The 20,429-nt window shown below is 41.5% G+C and overlaps 2 protein-coding genes across 6 annotated transcripts; one reads left to right on the forward strand and one right to left on the reverse strand.

Annotated features, from left to right (window-relative positions):
• Positions 1-1,188: 1,188 nt before the first annotated feature.
• On the reverse strand, positions 1,189-6,105 carry asb16 (ankyrin repeat and SOCS box containing 16). Of its 4 annotated transcripts, XM_067570542.1 has the most exons (8): positions 5,240-5,540; positions 5,078-5,137; positions 3,843-4,184; positions 3,497-3,764; positions 2,763-3,171; positions 2,545-2,628; positions 1,717-1,827; positions 1,189-1,605 (listed from the first exon to the last, which is right to left on the reverse strand). In XM_067570542.1, exons 3-8 carry the CDS (start codon positions 4,177-4,179, stop codon positions 1,420-1,422), a joined length of 1,395 nt encoding a protein of 464 aa, XP_067426643.1. In that variant the 5' UTR covers positions 4,180-4,184; positions 5,078-5,137; positions 5,240-5,540; the 3' UTR covers positions 1,189-1,419. The 4 variants fall into 4 exon arrangements, with proteins under 4 accessions (XP_067426643.1, XP_067426640.1, XP_067426642.1 ...); XM_067570539.1 differs by lacking the exons at positions 5,078-5,137; positions 5,240-5,540 and adding an exon at positions 6,028-6,105; XM_067570541.1 differs by lacking the exon at positions 5,078-5,137.
• Positions 5,638-18,472, forward strand: hrob (homologous recombination factor with OB-fold). Of its 2 annotated transcripts, XR_010924231.1 has the most exons (11): positions 5,638-5,836; positions 6,039-6,089; positions 6,268-7,245; positions 7,546-7,629; positions 9,900-10,034; positions 12,374-12,482; positions 14,058-14,143; positions 14,274-14,396; positions 14,527-14,704; positions 17,830-18,299; positions 18,338-18,472. XR_010924231.1 is itself a non-coding variant. In XM_067570532.1 (10 exons), exons 1-10 carry the CDS (start codon positions 5,825-5,827, stop codon positions 17,883-17,885), a joined length of 1,812 nt encoding a protein of 603 aa, XP_067426633.1. In that variant the 5' UTR covers positions 5,638-5,824; the 3' UTR covers positions 17,886-18,472. The 2 variants fall into 2 exon arrangements, 1 of the variants encoding a protein (XP_067426633.1); XM_067570532.1 differs by having other exon boundaries at positions 17,830-18,472.
• Positions 18,473-20,429: the final 1,957 nt, after the last annotated feature.

Genomic DNA, 20,429 nt, shown 5'->3' on the forward strand with positions numbered 1-20,429 from the left:
GTAGGTCCACAACTAACAATTAGATTTTCAATGAGCTCAGAGAAAATTTCCACTTTCAGCAGATGAAAGTGTCAAACTCTGCGCATACATCATTCTGCAGTGAAACTCAAAAATTCAACTGCAGGAACAAGAAGAAAAACATATGTTGGAGTGAAGGACTTTAAGTAAAAGTACAAATATTATTAGTAAAATGTAAGCAGAAAGTTTTCATTATACAGACAGAATGGCAGTGTTGTTATTTTATATTACAATAAAGCAATATTCTCCATGTGTAAGCAGCATTTTTATGTTGTTGCTTGTTGAGATACAACTTATTTTAATTATTACTATTATATTATTATTACCACAATTTTTATCTTTTGTTAAAAAAAAGTTCTAAAATGATCATATGTGTTGTATTTCAAGTCTTAATCTGGTAAGTAACTGTAACTGTGAAATAAATATAGTAGGGTAAAAAGAACATTTTCCTCTGAATTGTGGTAAAATAGAAATATACTGTAACTATTATATACATTATTACTATTATTGTTACCGTTATTGTTATTTCATGTTATAAAATATGTACTAAAGTGATCTTTTGTGTTTCAGATCTGGTATGGTATCTGGCTGAATCTGGTACATAACTAGAAAGTAAAAGAAATGTAGTAAAAAATACAATTCTAACCTCTGAATTGTGGAAAAATAGAAATATACTGTAAGTATTATATATATTATTACCATTATTTTTATTTCATGTCATAAGATATGTACTAAAGGAATCATACTATATGCTTTGTGTTTAAAATCTTAATCTGGTGAGTAACTAGTAGCTGTAACTGTGAAATAAATACAGAGGAGTAAAAAGTTCAATATTATCCTCTGAATTATCGTAGAAATATACTGTAAGTAGCATAAAATGGAAATACTCAAGTACAGAAGTACAGTACTTGAGTAAATTAACTTCCAGCACTGCTTTTAGTACAACATTTACTCGTATGAAAAGTGAGCAATTACAAAAGCATATCAGATGCAAGATATGATATTACATTTGTGTATATAGAGTAATTCAAACAATGTTTATTTTTGATGAATTTTTTATAGAACATTAATATTTTTGTGCAGACACTTTACTGCTGAAATTGACAATAGCACCAACCAGCTAATCCTGGAGAAATAAATACATTTAAAAATACATAATTAATAATCCAGTAGGAGGTAATGTTGTTTTTATTTGTGTCTTCTTGAAGAAACTCCAGAAACAAAAGTCTCCTGATTCACTTCACTTAGACATCGTCCAAACATACACAGTTAAAAGCATTTCAAAGCTGACAAAAACAAGTTAAAAAATGAGAAAACAACAGAAACAAATTATTGTCATCTAAAGTAGACTGCAAGCACCATCCTGTTGTTGTTAATGTATGCAATAAAAAAAAAATCAATTTACTGGAGCGTCCCATCATTACACAGCAGCAGATAATCCTTCACAGAGCCGGGAATATCCAGTTTACTGACCGCTGAGTAGCACCCGGCTCCCAAGTGCTGCCGTAAAGCGCAGCGACAGAGATGCTGCAGAGAGCGAGGCTGACCGCTTCGCTGACGTACCAAGTCAAAGAAAAACGGGTGATCCTGAGGTGGGGGAAGAAAAAAAAAACAAACAAACCCACAAACACTATGAACATGAGACAGAACAGAGAACAAAATGGGAAAAAAGACGTCGTAACACTGCGGAGAGCTCACCTCGTATATCTCCTCAGACAGAGAGTCCATCCATTCACAGGGAGGGACGGATGTGTACGAGTTCAGCATCACCTCCAAAGTGGAAATAGAGAGGACACACTGCTTCAGCATCTGTAGAGAGGAGAGAAAGAAGTTCGAAAATGTCCAATTCATACCATCCAACTTGAATTTTCTTACAAAAGGTGACTGAGAATAGATATATAAAGAAGATTAAAGAAGGAAAAAAGAGTCTTTACTATCTTGACTATCTGACTTAACAAAAACCTTTTGTGTGTGTGTGTGTGTACCACGTTTTATTATTATATTTCCCTTAACAGTTGTCTCCACTATTTCTACATTTGCTTTCATTATCAGTGTGTTTAAATATTGGCCAGATGTTGTGTAACCTTGGACTATTTACTAAGTTTTCACTTTCACTTTCAGTTCTATTTTTCTTAAAGGATATTTCCTGGTCGAATAATAACTTGGACTGGTTATTAACTGATCTGCCTCTCATATCCCCTATTTGAACTTATCTTGTTGATAAAAAAATCGCCTATTTTCTTGTCTATTCCACAGATTTTTACATATTGTTTGTTTCATATTAGAATGGTTTTAATCAATTATTAATGCGGTAACTGATTGGTTCTTGCAGCCTGGTGTAAAGATTTGGTTGTTTTATGTTGTGAATTCGATGCCGTGATAAAGGTCCATGACCAAAATGTTGTATTTTTAATAAACTCAGCAGAAGATTTCAACTGTTTCTTTCACATTATTTCATTTTCCTGTGAACCTGTTTGCCATGTATCTGTACCACCACAGGCTCTCAGTGTGATTATTTTAGCTAACCTTTGGTGAAACAGGCTTGGCTCCGTGGTTCAGGAGGGACCGTGCTATTGCTTCAGGTTGCTGGTCCGGGTAATCTTCAACCACCTTAAAGCAGAGCAGAAAAGTGTTTATCTCACTGCCGGAGCTGAAACTTTATCTCTACTGGATGACTGACTTTAGAATACTAAACTTCACTTTGTTGCTCCCTTGATATCCACCCAGCCCTTATTATCTACTACCTGCAACAGACAGTCCATTGGCGTGTATCCTGCACAGTTGGCGACGTCTGCCTTGGCTCCATGCTGCAAGAGGACATCTACAATCCTGTGGCAGCAGTTTGAGCAGGCGTTGTGCAGGGGGGTGTGCTGCTTCCTGCCCGCAGTTCGGGGGTTAGCTCCGGCATCCAGCAGCTTTTGAATCACACGGAGATAGCGGCCCGCCTCAGACAGCCTCTCTGCCCCGCCGCATGCAGCGTTCAGAGGGGTCTCTCCCTCTTGGTTTGTGGCTAAAACGTCTGCTCCGTGGGAGAGGAAGAGCTCCACGTGCTCCTCAAGGCCTCGCCGAGCGGCGACGTGCAGAGGTGTGAGCCTGGACTCCTTGTTTCTCACATTGACCTCTGCACCACCTTCTAAAAGCAGCTTAGCACACCTGGGAGACAATTCACATAGTCTGATTATACCAACATCAGCTATCTACGCTCCAAAAATGTCACATTTATACTGAGTCAGAAGACATTACTGCCTTAAAACTAGTAGAAAATTGAAGGTTCTTACACTTCAGGCAGACCATTTGTATTGTTTTAAGAAAATTAAGTCTTAATAACACACTTTTTATTGCTACAATAGTGGAAATCACTTGTTTAAGAGAAGATTAAGCTGAAACCAAATTTCAGTTACCCCTATGGTGAAATTGGTCCTAATAGAGAACAGAATATTGACATTAATGGAGTAGAAATGGCTCCTTTACCACTCACTGGAATGACTGAGCAGATGTGCAGAGGTGAAGAGGAGCGCTGCCATCTGCGGCCAACACTTCAGGATCTGCTCCATGAGAGAGCAGCACCTGGACGCAGACGTCGTGACCGCCTATACAGGCGTCATGGAGGGCGGTGTTGCCTCCGGGGTCGTCGTTCACCTCGGCCCCGCGGAACAGCAGCTCCTCCACACATCCTGTGTGTCCTCTGCTGGCAGCCAGACGTAAAGCTGAAGTCTGTTTCACCTTCGAGCTCAGCGTCCACATGCCTGACAGAAGAACAAAAAGGTTGTCAGGGAAGTAAGGACAAAAGCATCGATAGCATTTATGTAGTCAGGAACTCATACCCATCTCTGGAGCCCACACCATCTCCTCATGCACCGTCTCCATCAGGGCGTTGACCATTCCAGGGTCCTTCAGCACCGCATACACTCCTTTCATGTCCCCACACATGAACGTGTTGTGGACGGCCACATCTCTGCACCGGATCTGGGGCGGAGGGGCGCGGACCTCCTGGAGCCGCTGCTGTCTGGGTGGAGGCCTGGGGGCCCTGGGCAACGGAGCCCTGCTCATGGCTCTCCTATGGGCTACCGCCCGCCGTGCATCCTCCCAGTCTTGGAACTCTTGCTCCAGTCTCAGCGAGCGCAATGAGGTAGAAGAGAACGGAAATGTTTCCCTTGACATGGCACCTTAAAGTGAGCAAAGGACAAAGTAAACCTTTAGCAAGTTGTACAGAGAACGCAGGTTAAAAAGTAAATAGTTTTATGCCATTTCCTGTTCCATCAGAGCTGAAAAGTCCATACATGAACCTCCGTAAAGCAGCATGGTGTCTCTTCTGAAGAAATGGGCAGCACTGTTCAGAGAAATGTCAGCATACAGTGTTTACTCACCCTTCACTGTAAGTGCAGTGAGTCACAGAGGTCCAAGGAGAGGTCAAATAAAAAGATTCATAACTGATATCAGTCTTGTTTCACTTTGATGTAAAATCTTACAAGCACACCTCCAAATCTTACGCCCTCTCTGTGTGGACACAGTCACAAGGTTGTTGACCAAAGATAAGTCCAGCACAAATTATTAATAGATCAGAATGCAAACTGATACTTGTATTTTACAAAATGACCACTAGATGGCAGTAGGCTATTTATTCGACATTATCTCTCCAAAAAAGCCATGTAAACCAAAGAACCAGGAGATGACAAGATAGACTCCATCTCTTCTTAGTTTATAGATGATCTGAAGAAATTATCATGTGAAACGTCAAGTATTATTACAGGTAAAAAATAGTGTCAACTGCTACATACATTATATGTTAAATATGGTTCAAAGTCAGTTGTTGAAAGTTGAAGGACAGAATGAGTAAATAGCATTATGGGAGCGTTTTAAATTTCATGTATTTCCAGTTAAAATGCGACAAGCAGCAAAAGATTATGCAAAAGTAGGCTATAAGTGAAATAACAGTTATGTAGAGGAAGGCAGTTTAAGCTGATGGAGAAGGGTGGAGGAAACTGTTATAGGGAAACAATACACTAAATTAATCTAGGCCTATATTTAGAAATAAAACTATTCACCCTTCACATCTTACTTCACATCATACTGGTACATCTTTTTTATTCGTTCTTCAGGATTTACAGCCGACGAGATTCTGATAGATTAAAGCAACAGATTAACCTAGTTTTCTTTGCCAAACTAAAATAAATGGTCTGGAAATTTAAAAAGTAACAAGTCATTGGAAAAACAACCTCACCACAAGGTGCATTGGTAGCTGGTTTGGGGCTTTTTATCGCATCACACGATCTTCCTCAGCAGAGAAAGTTTTCGCAGTTGTCAAGGATTTGTAGCTGTTCAAATTTCCATTTTCCTCCTGGTAAAGGTTGGCTTAAAGGTTAATAAAACGTTGTCAGTTTGTTGTGAATATGTCCAAAAATAGAAGAAATAAACGTCAAGTAAATTACACCGACAATCATTTTCATTAATTTCAAATGAAAGCAGGAAAATGAAAGTGAAAGCGATGTAGTTTTAAGGTATCTTAAACTATCTGTGATGCGGGGGCGGAAGTGACGAGGAGTGAAACATCTCGCTGCGCTTCAACGTTCTTCGTAAAAACATCACATACGTCATCACGTCGTGTTTGAACGTGGGGGCGCGGTACCAAGCAGCAGCAAAAGTTTTCATCCAGCCCGATGGCTAGCTGCGTTTACTCGTGGAAGTAACGACATCGAAAAGGATAAGAAATTATATTTATACGGTGTTACTGAATGGCATACAATGTCTCGCTAAGTTCGATACACCTTTCCAAACTGATCAAATACGCCTTTCATCGCGATATCTCATGACAGCGATGGTAAGTGAGCCATCCCTGCTGAGCTAACATATGCTAGCTAGACGGTCACTGCACACAGATAATAACACAGAGATTTGGGATTCGTTTCTCTCTTTTTTTGCATTTTAATAGACTGATTTCACGTGTCAAATGACATCTGGACTTTTATTGCTGCAACATGTTGTGAGAGCATTTCGTGAGTGTGTTTTTACCTGTGTTACAGACTTGCAAATTAAGTGGCCTGTTCAGCATTGGCGAGGACTTCGATGATGAGGTGAGTCCCAGCACACTCTAACACACCTGTTTTCAATTGATACTTAACTGTCAGACAACTGTAACTCATTTTGGGACATAATAATCCTCCTTCTGTTCTCCCTCTCTTACACTGTTTGTGTGTGTGTGTGTGTGTGTGTGTGTGTGTGTGTGTGTGTGTATGTGTGTGTGTTTCCCAGGACCTGCTCGGGACAGACTGGGCTGTGGGCTCAGCGTCTGGACCAGCCGATGTGGCAGCTGCTGTGTCATCCTGTGCGCTGCGTGCCTCCTCTGTTACTCGCAGAGAGCCGGAGAAAAATTGCCTGCAGCAAACTGGAGAGAGATCAGCTGCCCCGTGTAATGGCACAGCATCAAGGAGCAGCACGCACACTGCTGCTGGACAAACTGTTGCTCCGGGTTTGAGACAGCTCTCCTCCTCCGCTCAGACTCACTCCTCCTCCCCTCTCCCCACACTGAATGTCTCTCAGTCTAATCTGGCATCACATCAGAGTCATCCCAACACCGAGACGCTGCAGAAGCCCAGTGTGGCTCAGGATGATTTTGATGATTGGGATGTCGACCTGGCGGACCTGGATGAGTGTGACCGCCTGGTTCAACCTCCTGCTCCATCCCCACCTGCGCCTCCTGTTGAGAATGTATCTTCAGCTAAAACGTTGCGGCCCCCAGCCTGTGGAGGGACTCAGAGGCCACCTGCGGGGGGCCTGAGAGAGCTCGGCACTGCACACAAGTCGTTTGGCTCATCTAGTCATACGCCACCTCCTCGGACCTTTTCTGCTGCTCATGTACGATCTCCGAATCCCCGCCCTGCTCACCTGCCAGCCCCTCCGCAGAGTCCTAGTGTTTTCCCAGGCTTCACTGCAACGTCCCCGGCCCCCAGCCCTCTTTCTAGGACACTAAACAGGCCTCAGCAGCCACAGAGACCGTGGGCAACTCCGGGACCCTCCCGTCAGGCCCGCAGCCTCTTTGAGACCATTTCTCCAGGGCCCCAGAGCTCCCCAACTCTGAGCCCACATCCCCTTCACACACCAGTCCTCACTAATCGTCTGGTCCAGCTGGTATCTGCCTCTAATAAGCTTCCCAAGAAGAGGCCTCGCTCTGAGCCTCATCGGCCCAGGACCAGACGCTTCCCTGGCCCCGCTGGACTCCTGCCACAGCAGGTTAGTCTCATCCAGCCCTGGTTCACTCCCTCTGCCATGCATCTGAAATTACCTTCATATGAGAACTGGATCTGTCTGGTTGCATTGCGCTGACGCCACTAACTATTTGTTGCTTCTCACCTGAAATGAAAGTGCTGTAGAGCTCAGAGCGGTCAAATCACACATCGTCTCATCTACAAAGTCTCTTTGCTCTGCGGTTTTGTCATAAACTTTAATGAAATGACTGTCGAAGAAATCTATTGGTTATGTGTTTGTTTTTCCATCATGGTGCCAAATGTTGATTTAATTCTTCTCTTTCAGCCACAGGGTCAAAGTCTGGATGACATAGTCGTGTCTGTTCCTCAGACTCCTGCTCACGGTGCTGTGGCCCGGTTGCCAAGCCAGGTAATAAAAATACTCTCAGAGACAAAAAACACACGAATTAATTTAATTTGATATAAATTTTATTATCTTGTAAAAAAGCAATAACCAGATCTCTGATGTAATTACTTTTTGCAAATTATAATCAAGGTGAAGCATCGTGTCACAGAAGCTTCCAGTCAGGGCTGCAACTAACGAATATTTTCATTATTGGTTAATCTGATTAGTTTCTCTATTAATAGATGAATTATTTGGTCTGTAACATGTTAGAAAATGAAAAATGTCTCACTGCAACCTAACATGTCTTGTTTTATCCCGACCAACAGTCCACAACCCAAAGACATTCAGTCTAGTGTCATAGAGGACTAAAGAAACCAGAGCATTTTCACATTTGAGAAGCTAAATCCAAGAATTTGGAAATTTTCTTCTTAAAAAATGAGTCAAACAACAAATTCATTATCAAAATAGTAGATGATTAAGTTTCTGTTGATTGACTAATTATTGCAGCCAGGGTCCAGAATTAACACCCACCAAGTGCTAAATGTGGGTAAATTTTGGATTTGGTGGAAAAATAAATTGGGGTCACTAGACAGGTGGAAGTTAAATAATATAGGTTTACATCACTGTGTTTTTTATGTGCTTCAGTGTTTCCCCTGTATACTGTCAACAGCAGCACAGCACCGCTGCTAAATGATGAATATCAGATTGTACATGATCACGATGATCGCAATACACACACACTTTGTCTTCTTTGAGCAGCTGATGGGAGCTAGTGGGGAGAGAACGGGAGTTTTGCTTCTCCTTCTCTGTCTGCTCTGTCTGTGCCTGTTTGAGGGCGAGGCTGAGCTACACGCACACGCACACGCACACACACACACACACACACACACACACAGGATGAAACGGACTTTAGGTTCTACTTTACTCGAGTCGACTACAACTGCTCGCTGCCGTAAGTGCAACAAAATCTGGCAGTAAGAGAACAAACAGAACATAAACTTAAATACAACGTCTTTGACTTCCAGCAGTCGACTCCTGCTCCCCTCTCATCTGCAGCCTCTATGTTTTACAGCTATATGGAGCTGGTTATGCTAATAGTCAACTCTTATGAACGAGCTCAAAACAGACGTTCACTGTATGTAACAACTGAGTCTAAGTAGCTAAGTAGTATCTTAAAATAAGTTGAATTTTGTAGCCTTTAGGCTGACGGCAGCCTGCTCCTCCTCTCTACCAGCAGCAGCTGCAGCAGTGAGTCTGACCAGCAGAGGGACGACGACTCAGGAGAAGATGAATGATGGCACAGAGCTGTTAACCAGTTAAAGAACTGCAGCTTTTATAAACAGTAGAGTCTGGCAGTATGAAAGCTTATTCCAAGGGTCTCGTCAATAAGGAGATACGGTCTGATTTTAATTAGTCCACATATTAAAATGATAAACAAGTTTACAATAAATAAATATATTCTTTATTGTAGGGATTGTTAATCAGTTATTATATTGTATCAGCCACAACAAACGTTTGAACCTCAGAAATCTATAATTATTGTTATTGTTATCGGCTCTGTAATTCCATATTGCTGCATGTCTAAAAAATAGTGGAGGCTGCATTTTCTGCGTTAAGGCATTTCAATCTTAAACATCTATTACAGTTACAGCTATGTGGGCCTCCAGAGCCATTCTGGTGTCAAACTCTCCTGTAAATTAACATGCACACCACTCTATGGATGCAAGGAACAATTTTATGGTCCTTTTTAAGTTATTGCACCGCCAACGTGTGCAAATACGGGTCCTGGTGTCGAGGGCTCTGCACGCACACAACAGCACCCTGGTAGTGACATACACATGTCTGATGATGAGGTGTAGGAGCATACTGTATGAGTTAGGTAAAGATAAACTCAGTATGTTCTGTATGCTGGATTCAGTTTATGCTCCTGTGTTCATATTTCTGTAAAGTGTGTGTGGAAAAGTATGAGCCAAAGTAATGCAAGATGACTTTGCAAACTAAAAACTTGAGGTCATTATTTTTAGTCAGATAGTTCATGATGCAGCTTTATGGCCAGTAAAAAATAAGTTCATTTTGGACCCTGGTTGCAGCTCTACTTTCAGTCACCGCTCTTGTGTCTGGATGTTGCACCTTCAAAAAACCAGACGCTGCAGTGGTTCCAGACTACAGTGTGAAAAGAATTTTAATCACAGTAACAGTCAGAGGCAGAGCAGAAAGATGTTTATGCTGTAAACGCAGCGCGTACACAACAGAACATCTCGATCCGACTCTGTTTGTTTGTCTCGACTTTAAAGGGTTCCAGCTCCCAGACCGATGAAGACGAGTTCAACGGCGGCGCCTGGGCGGCGATGAAGGCAGAGATGGGATTGGACGAGAGAAACCCCTCGTGTTTCCTGCAGTCGTACAGTGTGGTCATGGTGCTTCGAAAGGTTAAATCTCTTTACCGTCACACATCCTTTTCCTTTTTTTTTTCAATTACAAACAAACTTACTTACTCAAACTGTTTCCCTATTTTATTCCAAATCCAGCATCACAGTAAGCACCTTGTTATTTAGGTCAAGCATTTTTTTTTTCAAATAACAGACTCGGTGTCGCTGCCGGAGGTCTATCGGCGTAATCAGGACAAATGACAGAGCTGTAACGGAGGTGTTTGTAATTATAAACCATACGATCACTCATCAATCACTCTAATGGAGACTCTGCTGTTGTTCTGCTCTCTCTGTGTGTCACTACAAGAGGCTTCTGTTTAATAACTCACCAGTGTTTTTGACTCGCAATTGTCTAACGAGCGCTTAAACATGTCGGTTTCCGTCGCGGCTCCGCTTACATACTCAGAGTCCAGGCTGGCGGGACTCTGGCTAAGCTCACTCACCTCAGCTTCCTAAAAAAAAAATCCCTGTTTGCAGGAAAAAACAAATGAACACACCCCCCCCCCCCCCCCCCCCCTACTCCTGTTGACCGAACAACAACACGTTACATCCAATGCATCGAGGGAAAAAAGCCTGAAAGTAAATACTGCTTGCTGCTGTTTTTTATTAACATTAATACATCTCTGAAACCTGAATAAATCTCATGCTTCAAACAAAAAGTGGAAGGTGTTTGATAGATGGTGTATATGGACACATTTTTAATAAATATCACTAGTTTTTATTCGAATTGAATAAAGTATTCTAGTAGTTTTCAGTTTAACACCTCTGTTAAAGTTAAATATATGAATATTAGAGCTGCAGTGAGGAGTTTGTCTCCAGAAAATGAAACGCCAACTATTTTGACAACCGTTAAATCATTTTGAGGATGTTTTTTTTTAGAGAAAAAATGTCCAATTCTCTGGTTCCAGCTTCTGAAATGTGAATATTTTCCAGTTTGTTCTTTTAACAGAATATATTTGGGTTGTGGACTGTTGGTTTTAGGAAACGGTGATCGACATTTTCACCATTTTCTGACATTTTATAGACCAAACGATGAAATAATTATGCGTTGCAGCCATCTGTATCAGTATGCGTTAGTCTAGCACTGAGTAATTCTCTATATCATCACTGTGGGGGGAATATTTGTTCCCCGGGTCATTCTCTTGTCCTCTTCTATCCTGGGAGCAGCAGGTCATGACCCGTCTCTTTCACAGCGGTTCATCTCTCTGCCTGCTGAGGTTGGCTGGGATATGCAGCCGTCTTGATAAGGCCGGCTGTGTCCAATGGCGACCAAGGTCGGGCGGAGATACGCTGTGTTTAATGCAGACAGTCAGAATGGATTGCATGTGACCTATGTACCGACTACGTGACTTCAGTTTACTTTAATCAGTCTTGTTTATAGTTCAATACCCAGTAGAGGCATAGATGAGTAAAGAGTAACCTTATTTGGAGGTTTTAAGGGTTTAAATACTCTTGTCTGGAAGTAGACCGCAGAATCGAGTGTTTTTATTCGTCCTCTGACTCTTTCCTCCTCGATCGAGCTTCAATAAATGTTCCTGCGTAAGATGTCCTTGGTCTCCTGATGAGTTCTTCACTTTGGGTCAACCGGCTCTCCATCAGTTGCTTCACAATCACCAGATGGCACCAAAGTAAAGACATTTCAAATTCTGCAAACACGAGCTTTAAAACAATTATCAGAACTTGTGTTAATGACTGAAGAAACCAAACTGGTTTGTTATTGCTGGATGAATTTCACTGTCAGCACAGAAACAAATACATCCGTCAGTTCAGGAGTATGGTTATTATCTGTGGACCCATCAGCATAATATTTTTATCTTTTTAAACCTGCTTTTTAACACCATTGACTCCTCTTAACGGGTCTGTAGGGGCCTCAAATGATCAACAACTGCTGCAGTTTTGAATTTTGCACATCAGACTAAAAACAAGGTTTACTGTCTGTTGCTGGCGACGTTTTGTCTCCCGTAGAGAAGTTTGATCTCATCTTGAACCAGAGCATCTGCAGATTAATTTCATACCCAATATGTTACGATCCACTAAAGTTACGATACGAGATGAATAAATCCTCGTGTTTTGTTATTTTCACCGCCATCTTGGCTCTAAGGGAGACACACTCTTCTAGTTGCAGTGTGCGAATATGTGGATGTAGAATATTTATTTATGGATGAAGAAGAAATGGTTGTTGTACTTATGAATCTGATATATGATTAAATGCTGTAGTAATGTGGGTGGAAGTCGATGTGTGTGTTGTCCTGAAATAATTCTGCTTTCTACATGTTTCACTGAACCAACACTTTGATCCACCAGGAAGTAAAGAATCTTATTTCGTGTCTTCCACCCAGGCTGCACTGAAACAGCTGGCGAAAAACAAAGTGCCCAACATGGCCGTGCTGCTGAAGAGCATCGTCCACACACACACCGACGCCAAGGCCGTGTTCAAAGACCCGACAGGTACCGAACACACGTAAAAAACACTTGCACAGGTTGGCTGTAGAAATGCGTAACAACAGTGCACACAAGGTGGAAATGAAATACTATATCTTGAAGTAAAAACACTCAAGGCTCCAGAATAAACAACAAGTGTGGCAGAGAAAAACAAAGTGAGGAGAATAATGAGGTGTGTGTGTTAAGTGATGGTGAGTAAAAGAGGAGGAGAAGGATGGAGGGGTGAAGCTGTGAGCTGTTTGCTTCACATTTAACATTTGCTCACTGAGATCTCGCCTGATTGAGCTCCACATGGTACGAGAGCAGAGTTCAGCCATAGTAACATGCTTGATTACACACACACACACACACACACACACACACACACACACATATATATATACACCGAGTCCTCTTCACATCATTCCTGCCCCTACAGCCCGAAGCCTCTTTCTTCCTCTCTCTGTCTTTTGAATCTGTCTCCTCTCGCTCCGTCTAAAGCCTTTTTTTTTACCCTTTTGTCTGATCCGTCTCTAAGCCGAGCCGGTTGCCATGGCCCCCAGAGAGCAGCCACACGAGGTGTACTGATTATCAACACTCGGGAGTGGATGCCGTACTCAACAGCAGACTTAAGTGCTTATTAGCGATTCAATTGCGGTAGATTGGCATCAGCGGTGGGTGGGCATTAAGTGCTAGTGACACCACGAGGGACTGTTCTGTCAGTAATGTGCCTCCCACCTGCTAGAAGATTTGCAGCTTTTTAGCTTTTAGCATTCAGCTGTTTCATAAGCCGCTGTCAGCCTGCGGTGTGATTTCTAATTGATCAGGAGAAAATTTCATCAAAAGTGTTTTGATACGTGGCTACTTCTAAAGGAAAAATGACCCAAAATGTTCTGATTCCAGCCTCTCAAACATGAAGATTTGCTGCTTTTCTCTGTTATCTATCATTTTCATGTCATTATCCACAGGTTTAAGGACAGTTGGTTGAGCAAAATAAGTCATTTGAAGGTGTCACTCTGGGGGAAAGAGGATATTTTACTCTATTTTTCACTAGACTAAATGTTTCAGAAGAATTATTAAAGATAATCACTGAAAATAAACAGACCTGCTGTTTAGAATCATCTAAAGTGTTTTAAGGTACGTTTTCACTCTCCTCCAGCTCAATCTGTGTTCTGCAGATATTTTGAGTTATGTTATTAGTTCTCAAGGCCCTAAAAGAACAAGGCTGCCGATTTTTCTATATTTTTCTTATTGGGAACAAATCTCATATTCAGAGCCAAACCAACAATGAATTGATCTACTTCCAAGTATTGTGTGTGTGTGTGTGTGTGTGTGTGTGTGTGTACTCAAAACCTTTTTAATAGTTTTTAATGATTTTTAGACGAGTTTTTCACCACAACGGAGGTGGCGAGTGCAAAGTTCAGTGACCACGTTTGTGGGTAAAACAGCAGGTTAAAATATGCCAGAATTTTCTGTTAAGTTGTCAAATTATTTTATTTTGGAAAGCTCCTCAGTTGTAAAAGCACACACAGAGTACATCTTTGACATGTTTTTTGTTTGCCCCGTCTCTCATTGTTCTGTTCTCAATATTTCTGACTCAAGGGGAGATTCAGGGAACGGTTCATCGCCGTCTCCTCGAGGACAGAGTGGGGGAGCTGAAGGTCGGAGCTGTACTGCTCCTCAAACAAGTAAGACTTCCCACACAAGGTTATAATTAAATATCACCCATGATGATAACTGCAGTTAACCTAAAATATATATACTGGTTACAAATCCATTTATGGTGTTTGTCTGAGTCTGTGCTCGCTCTGCGTACAGGTGGGTGTGTTTTCTCCTTCCCATCGCAACCATTACCTAAACGTGACACCCAACAACCTGCTGAGGATCTACACCCCCGACGGATTCAGCCTGTCCTCCGCTGAGCTGCCTCCGCTGGTCCCGGTGAGCGAGACGAGATAAAAACAGCACAATTGCTTTCCAACGAATACTAAATCCGTCATCCAGAAAATGTTGTGTCACACTGTCAGCTGTCCCCCACAAAATATTGTTTTTTAAAAAAATTTTTATCCAGGAGTCACCTGCTCGGTCACCAGCCGTCATCCGGGAGCCGATTTCTCAAATGCAGCTGATGTTTGACGACGACGAGGACGAGGAGGAAGGACAAGAAGAAGGGAAACGTGCAGACCCTCGAGTCGACTCCAGCGGAGGCCCCCGAGAGCCGGCACCTCAGGACTTGGGCTGGGATGCAGGTGGGGCCCCCCTTCATTTGTAATAACAGTGCTGGTTGAGAGAGTCGCATCCTAATTTCACCGAGTGTCAAACTCAATAAAAATACTTCTTTGTTAAGTAGAAGTACAACGGTGCCCGATACTGTTCTGAGATATTAATTGGACTCTCCTCCGTCCCCAAACACCTAACGAACTGCTGCAAAACATAAGCTCTGTGACAAAGAGGCGTCTGATTGCATTGTTCTGGATTCTTTGATTAAGCTATTCTTCTTTTTTTCCCATTATCTAGTCCATAAAATAAGATGCACATTATAATTCACAACAAGTTGGCAGAGTCTGAAGTCAAATTGAACATCCACCTCAAAAGTATTCATTTGATAAATATATGAAACATTAAAGATGTTCAGTGTTTTTAGTCATGTTAGCGGCAAGACTCAAGTAACGTTTCCTCAAAGACAGGTCCAGAACCAAATATCTCAACTACTATTGGCTGTAATGACATTTTCATGGCTGCCAAAGGATGAATCCTAATGACTTTGATCCCCTCAGATATCCTCTAGTGCAAACCAGTAGGTTGAAATTTCTACCTGTATAACACATGATGACAAGATACCTCTGAAACTAATACTGTCATAACATGCAACCTTGATAATGAGCCAGAAATTAGCATCTTAGACTAATGAGAGTCAACACAATAACTGTATTTAACGTGGCTTTGTTGTGCCATGACGATACTCCACAGAGACTGTTTACCAGCACATCCAGGATCTGGAAGCTGGAATCTCCCCAAAGGTGCCAAAAATAATACCGGCTGACTTTAATGGTTGCTCATCAGCATTGACGCTGCCACACACTATCAGCAATATTTCAAATGTGATACTAGAGGATCAAAAACTAATGATTTATGCAACGGCAATTTTAAGGCTCACTAAAAGACATCCAGAAAACAACCGATAGCTGCATCCGACCGTGACACTGTTTTAACAACCATCTAACAGACAGAAATTACAAACTGAAAAACCCAAATCAAGATCTAAGTGAAAGTGTGAGATGAGCACAGTGAGACCGGGAGTGTTTGGATGCTCAGATTGTACAGAATATAGATGAATCATACAGAATATATTAGACAAGTATACATAGGTGGTCACATCCTATATTAACTTGTGTGTGTAGATAATGTAATAAAAACACATGCAAATACTAAACCCTGGGTTACTGCTGATATAAGAAAGCTTCTTATCCAAGAACAGGCATTTAAATTGAATGACAGACGCACAGGAAAACTAACTCAGAGAGAAATATAGATGCAAATAAACCAAGCAAAGAGGGACTACAAAGCTTAAAGTGGAGCAGCTACTCGAGGACGACGACGACGACGACAAGGGAGGCGTTGGAATAAAGACGACGGTCGGCTTGAACTCACAGCAGACCGACTCTGCACCAACAGAGTTTGCCAATGACTTAATTGCTTTTACACGTCATGAGACTGATAGACCATCCCAGCTCGAGCCACAAGGGGGAACCGGAAAGAGGACGGAGCACCACTACATATAACATCAAAGGAAATGTGTGGCGCACCCTCTCCCTGATAAACACGAGGAAATCCACCGGTCCTGATGGGACGGATGAGAAATATGCTACAGGAAGTGTTGTTAGCAGTTAAACCTTTTTAGTCACTAATCTCTTTCAAGCATCACTGGACTCTTAAATAATTCTGAGGTCATTGAAAAAGACAAATACCTCTGACTGAAATGATTTTAGACCAGTAGCTTTAACAAATTGTTTTATCTCACTTAAAATCTGCAACCAGTGGATGCAAAGAAGGGTGTGATGTGATTACAGACACCTGGAAACCCTCCATCATCTTATGTGCACATACTGTTTGCTGATGTCTCATCTGCCTTTTAATACCGTCCAGGCAGATATATTGACAGTGAAGCTGGGTGTAAATAAGACCCTCATAGGATGGATATATGACTTCCTCACTGAGAGGTAACAGTACGTCCATGGAGGACAGCCATCCGTCATCATCACTCAGACCGAGGTACCGCAAGGTTGCGTCCTCTCACTCACTCTCTCTCTCTGGCTCTTCAAATTGTAAACCAATGACTGTGTTATTCATCAGGATAATTGGACAACGATAAAAATCTGCAGATAATGCGGCTCTGATGGGACCTTTTTAACCGACGATGAGACCATTTTTATAGAGCTGAGATGAACTATTTCTACCTCTGGTGTTCAGATAACCCATTGATTTTTTTAAACACAAAGAAAACGAAAGAAATGAACATCGATTTCAAAAGAAACTCGTCTCTGTCCTCCGTAATTACGAACACCATAACCGTTGAAAGGGTACAGCAGTATAGGTACCTGGGCGCTGTTGTTGATAGCAAATCGACTAGGAATGCTAACACCAAAGCTAGGTCTGCAAAGGTTCAACAACCTCTCTACTTTTTAAGGAAAGTTTTTAGAAGTTTTATATATGCTGACACTGTTTTAAAAAGACCTTCATTCAGAGTATATCGACCTTTTTATATTCAGTGTTGTGAGGGAAGCATTGTCTGTTTTTTAAAAAAGAACAAACTAGACAGGGTTGTGAACTGGGTGACAAGATAAATGGGGGAAAAAAGACAGACCAGTACACTATGAATTGAGCTCACATGATCATAGAAGACCCACTAAACCCTTTATGGGCTTCAGCTGCTTAACAAGCTTTGATCACATAGTCTCAACTCGATGTCTTTTATCGATTTTCCCAAAATGATGCTTTTTTTACAACGCTTTTATGTTTTATATCATGTGCTGTCATGTATGGTTGTTGATTTTATTTCGTGCTGTTTGTGTAAAGCGTATTCCCCTCGGGGGAGCGATAAAGGTTTCATTCACTCAAATTAAATTAAGGGACGAGTGGTTTCAGCGCTACTCTTCAGAAAGCGCCGTCGTCATCTGAACATCTGTAGATTTCTCTTCCCTGCTGTCTGGGTAGACAATTGAAACAGCTCTTGTAATGTTTTTTTTTTTTTTCAGTTGATGGTGATTCACCAAGTTGATCAATTGCAAAAGTGATTCTGAAACTGCATCTATGTCTTATCTCAGCTGCTCATGGCACATTAATTAGCTAATGTGTGTCTGTGTGTTTTTTACAGACGATGACCTGGATGAACTCCTGGGAGAGTTACCTGAGGACACCTACAGCCTCTGATGTCAACTTTTACATCAGCAAACCCTTCTGTACAGACTGTTGCCTTCACTGACCTCGGTTATTTCATGACTGACAAACGATTAACTCCTTATTATCTTTTGTTTTCCTTATGTCACCTCTTTAAAACCACCCTCTGGCTACTGAAGAACTTGTTAAAATGTGTATATCTTGTAAAAACTGTTTTCTTTTGAGTCAAAAATGTTCGATATCCAGTTTAAAGAAAACATCTTGACGTCATCTGTTGTTACTGTGTGATTGATGCGTTATAAGACGCAGCCGCTCAAAGCCAACACATGCTCATTAATCAATTACAAAGCTCCAAAAATCAGCCCTGTTTGATTACATGTCTTATATTCTTGTGAAAGCTGTAATTAGCCTGAGATTGTATGTGTGTGTGTGTGTGTGTGTGTGTGTGTGTGTGTGTGTGTGTGTGTGTGTGTGTGTGTGTTAAGGATGCAGTCCCCTCACTTTTTCTTTCATTCTTATCCATTGTTGTACTTTGCTTCAGTGACCTTGAAATGGAAGACTAATCTAAACAGCATTGATTTGCTAATTATGTAAAATGAAATCGAGATGAGGCTCCTTTGTCTGCTGCTTTTTTTTTTTTCTTTCTCCCTGTTGGTTCTTGTCCTTGTCCTGCATTTTTCAGTCCCGTCTGTTTTCTCCTTAGCCTCACAGTGGAAGTGGATAAACTGTGACCCGGTTTGTTTACCAATGCGTTTAGAGGTGCATCGGAGGTTTTCAGGCAGGCAGGGAGGGAGGTAGTCACTGAGTCTCTTGTGTTTTGTTTTTTTTTGCCTGACCAAAAGTGTCTACCCAGCCCTGGCTAGTCTGCATCAGGGTGGAGTCGCACTGTGACTAACAGGCTCTTATGGAGGCTTTCCCAATAGGATCTGAATCCCGGATCCACTCTCCTTCTCCACCACTACCACCACCATCACCACCCTGCCTCACTGTAACAGATTCAGGTTAATCCGCAGCCTCTTTGTCATTTTGTGTACGATGCAGCTGCTCAAATTGCCTGGTTTATGTTCAAAAGAGAGAGAGAGAGAGAGAGAGAGAGAGAGAGGATGGGGAAGATGAAATGGGTTTGTAGTTGTCCCCAAATGCTTCTCGCCCTCCTGCTCTTAGTTGTTAGGATGATAAAGGTATAATTTACAGTACAGTTTTAAGTATTTACACAGTGACACATTTTTCCTGTTGTTTGGCTTTTGTGCTCCAGCACTTTGAATCTGAAATTAAGCAGCAAGTATGATACAAAAGTGGTGATTTCTAGCTTAATGTGAGGGTGTTTTCATCCATATAATCCTGTCATTGTCTCACTGCTTCAAACATTGGGTGTAATGTGCATAAAAAAAGGGCTTCGATTCACACGTTGTTCAGCCAGTATGGATCTTAAAGGGTCACACAAATCCAAGAAAAAACATTTTTCTCTCTCAGCCCCGAGTGGTATTTAGCCAGACAGATAGTTGTTGTTTTTTCTTGGGCAGATTTTAAGATATTTGTCTCCGATTCTGCCACCTTGCCAACACAGTGAAAGTGGACAATTTAATAGAAATGTCTTTTTAAAAAAACAGTGTCATGATTGCTGTGAATAATCCACAGACCTCACTCTGAACAGTGTTCAGTGAAGCTACTTTTTTACAAGAGATGAATGAAAACAGAGCAACGGGGACACTGTTTCTGGCGAGAGATGTTGCTATTGAATTTTTAAAAATGTTTTAAGCAGCACAAACCTCGTTTTTTTTTTTTTTTTGTATTTCCGTGGTGGCAGAAATCTGAGACACATATGTGAAATCTTGGGGAAAATGAAACCAAAACTATCTGCATGGCTGGATCCCATTACAAGCTAGAAAGAAAATATGAGGTTCTTTTTGTTGTTGCTGTTTTTGGTGCACAAACAAAATGTATAAATGTGTCATTGTGCTACTATTTCAAAATTGAGATGGAAGTTAGTGTTCATATATACTGTTTCATTTCAAATCCAATGTACTGAGCCAGACCAACAAAACATAGAGGTCACTACATCAGTAGTTCTGGCCTTTTTTTTGGTTTATTATGCCTTAAAACAACTCCTACATAGAGATTTACAGGTTTTCACAAGAAATTCACAAGAAAAATGCAAAGATTACATGAAATCCTTTAAAATTACCCTGATTTTATGTAGCAGAAGTATGTTTTCCTGCTTCCCCATCATGCTTTAATATCGTGCGACCCTTTAGATTTGTGTTGCAACCACTCTGGGGGTCCTGACCCACAGGTTGGGAACCACTGCACTAAATGACTAAAGAGATAATATAAGTAGTGCTTTTTTTTTATTGTGAAATACTGGAAACTTTCCCCTCCTCAGGCCTCTAAATATCCTTCAAATTAAACAATTAGAAAAGAATAATCCCTCTTTAAATGATCTGCTCACTCGTCCATATTCAGACTATTACCTGACCATTAAACACACACCAGTAAAGGTTGGGAACCACTGCAGTCTACACAGTATAAGTTACAGTAGTCTTAATACCAGCAGGGGGTAGCATTCAACACCATCCT

Source organism: Thunnus thynnus, chromosome 17 (assembly GCF_963924715.1).
Source record: "Thunnus thynnus chromosome 17, fThuThy2.1, whole genome shotgun sequence".
In the NCBI taxonomy this organism is placed as follows: Eukaryota; Metazoa; Chordata; class Actinopteri; order Scombriformes; family Scombridae; genus Thunnus; species Thunnus thynnus.

What these genes read in the sequence shown, in the direction of transcription:
- asb16 (XM_067570539.1), bottom strand. Translation starts at nt 6,067, where the DNA reads ATGCTGAACAGGCCACTTAATTTGCAAGTCTGTAACACAG. An exon ending in CAATGGACTGTCTGTTGCAG is followed by an intron (nt 2,629 to 2,762) that starts GTAGTAGATAAT and finishes CTCTGCTTTAAG; the next exon opens with GTGGTTGAAGATTACCCGGA. An exon ending in CCAAGCCTGTTTCACCAAAG is followed by an intron (nt 1,828 to 2,544) that starts GTTAGCTAAAAT and finishes TCCTCTCTACAG; the next exon opens with ATGCTGAAGCAGTGTGTCCT.
- hrob (XM_067570532.1), top strand. An exon ending in TGGTCATGGTGCTTCGAAAG is followed by an intron (nt 10,035 to 12,373) that starts GTTAAATCTCTT and finishes TCTTCCACCCAG; the next exon opens with GCTGCACTGAAACAGCTGGC. An exon ending in AGCTGCCTCCGCTGGTCCCG is followed by an intron (nt 14,397 to 14,526) that starts GTGAGCGAGACG and finishes ATTTTTATCCAG; the next exon opens with GAGTCACCTGCTCGGTCACC.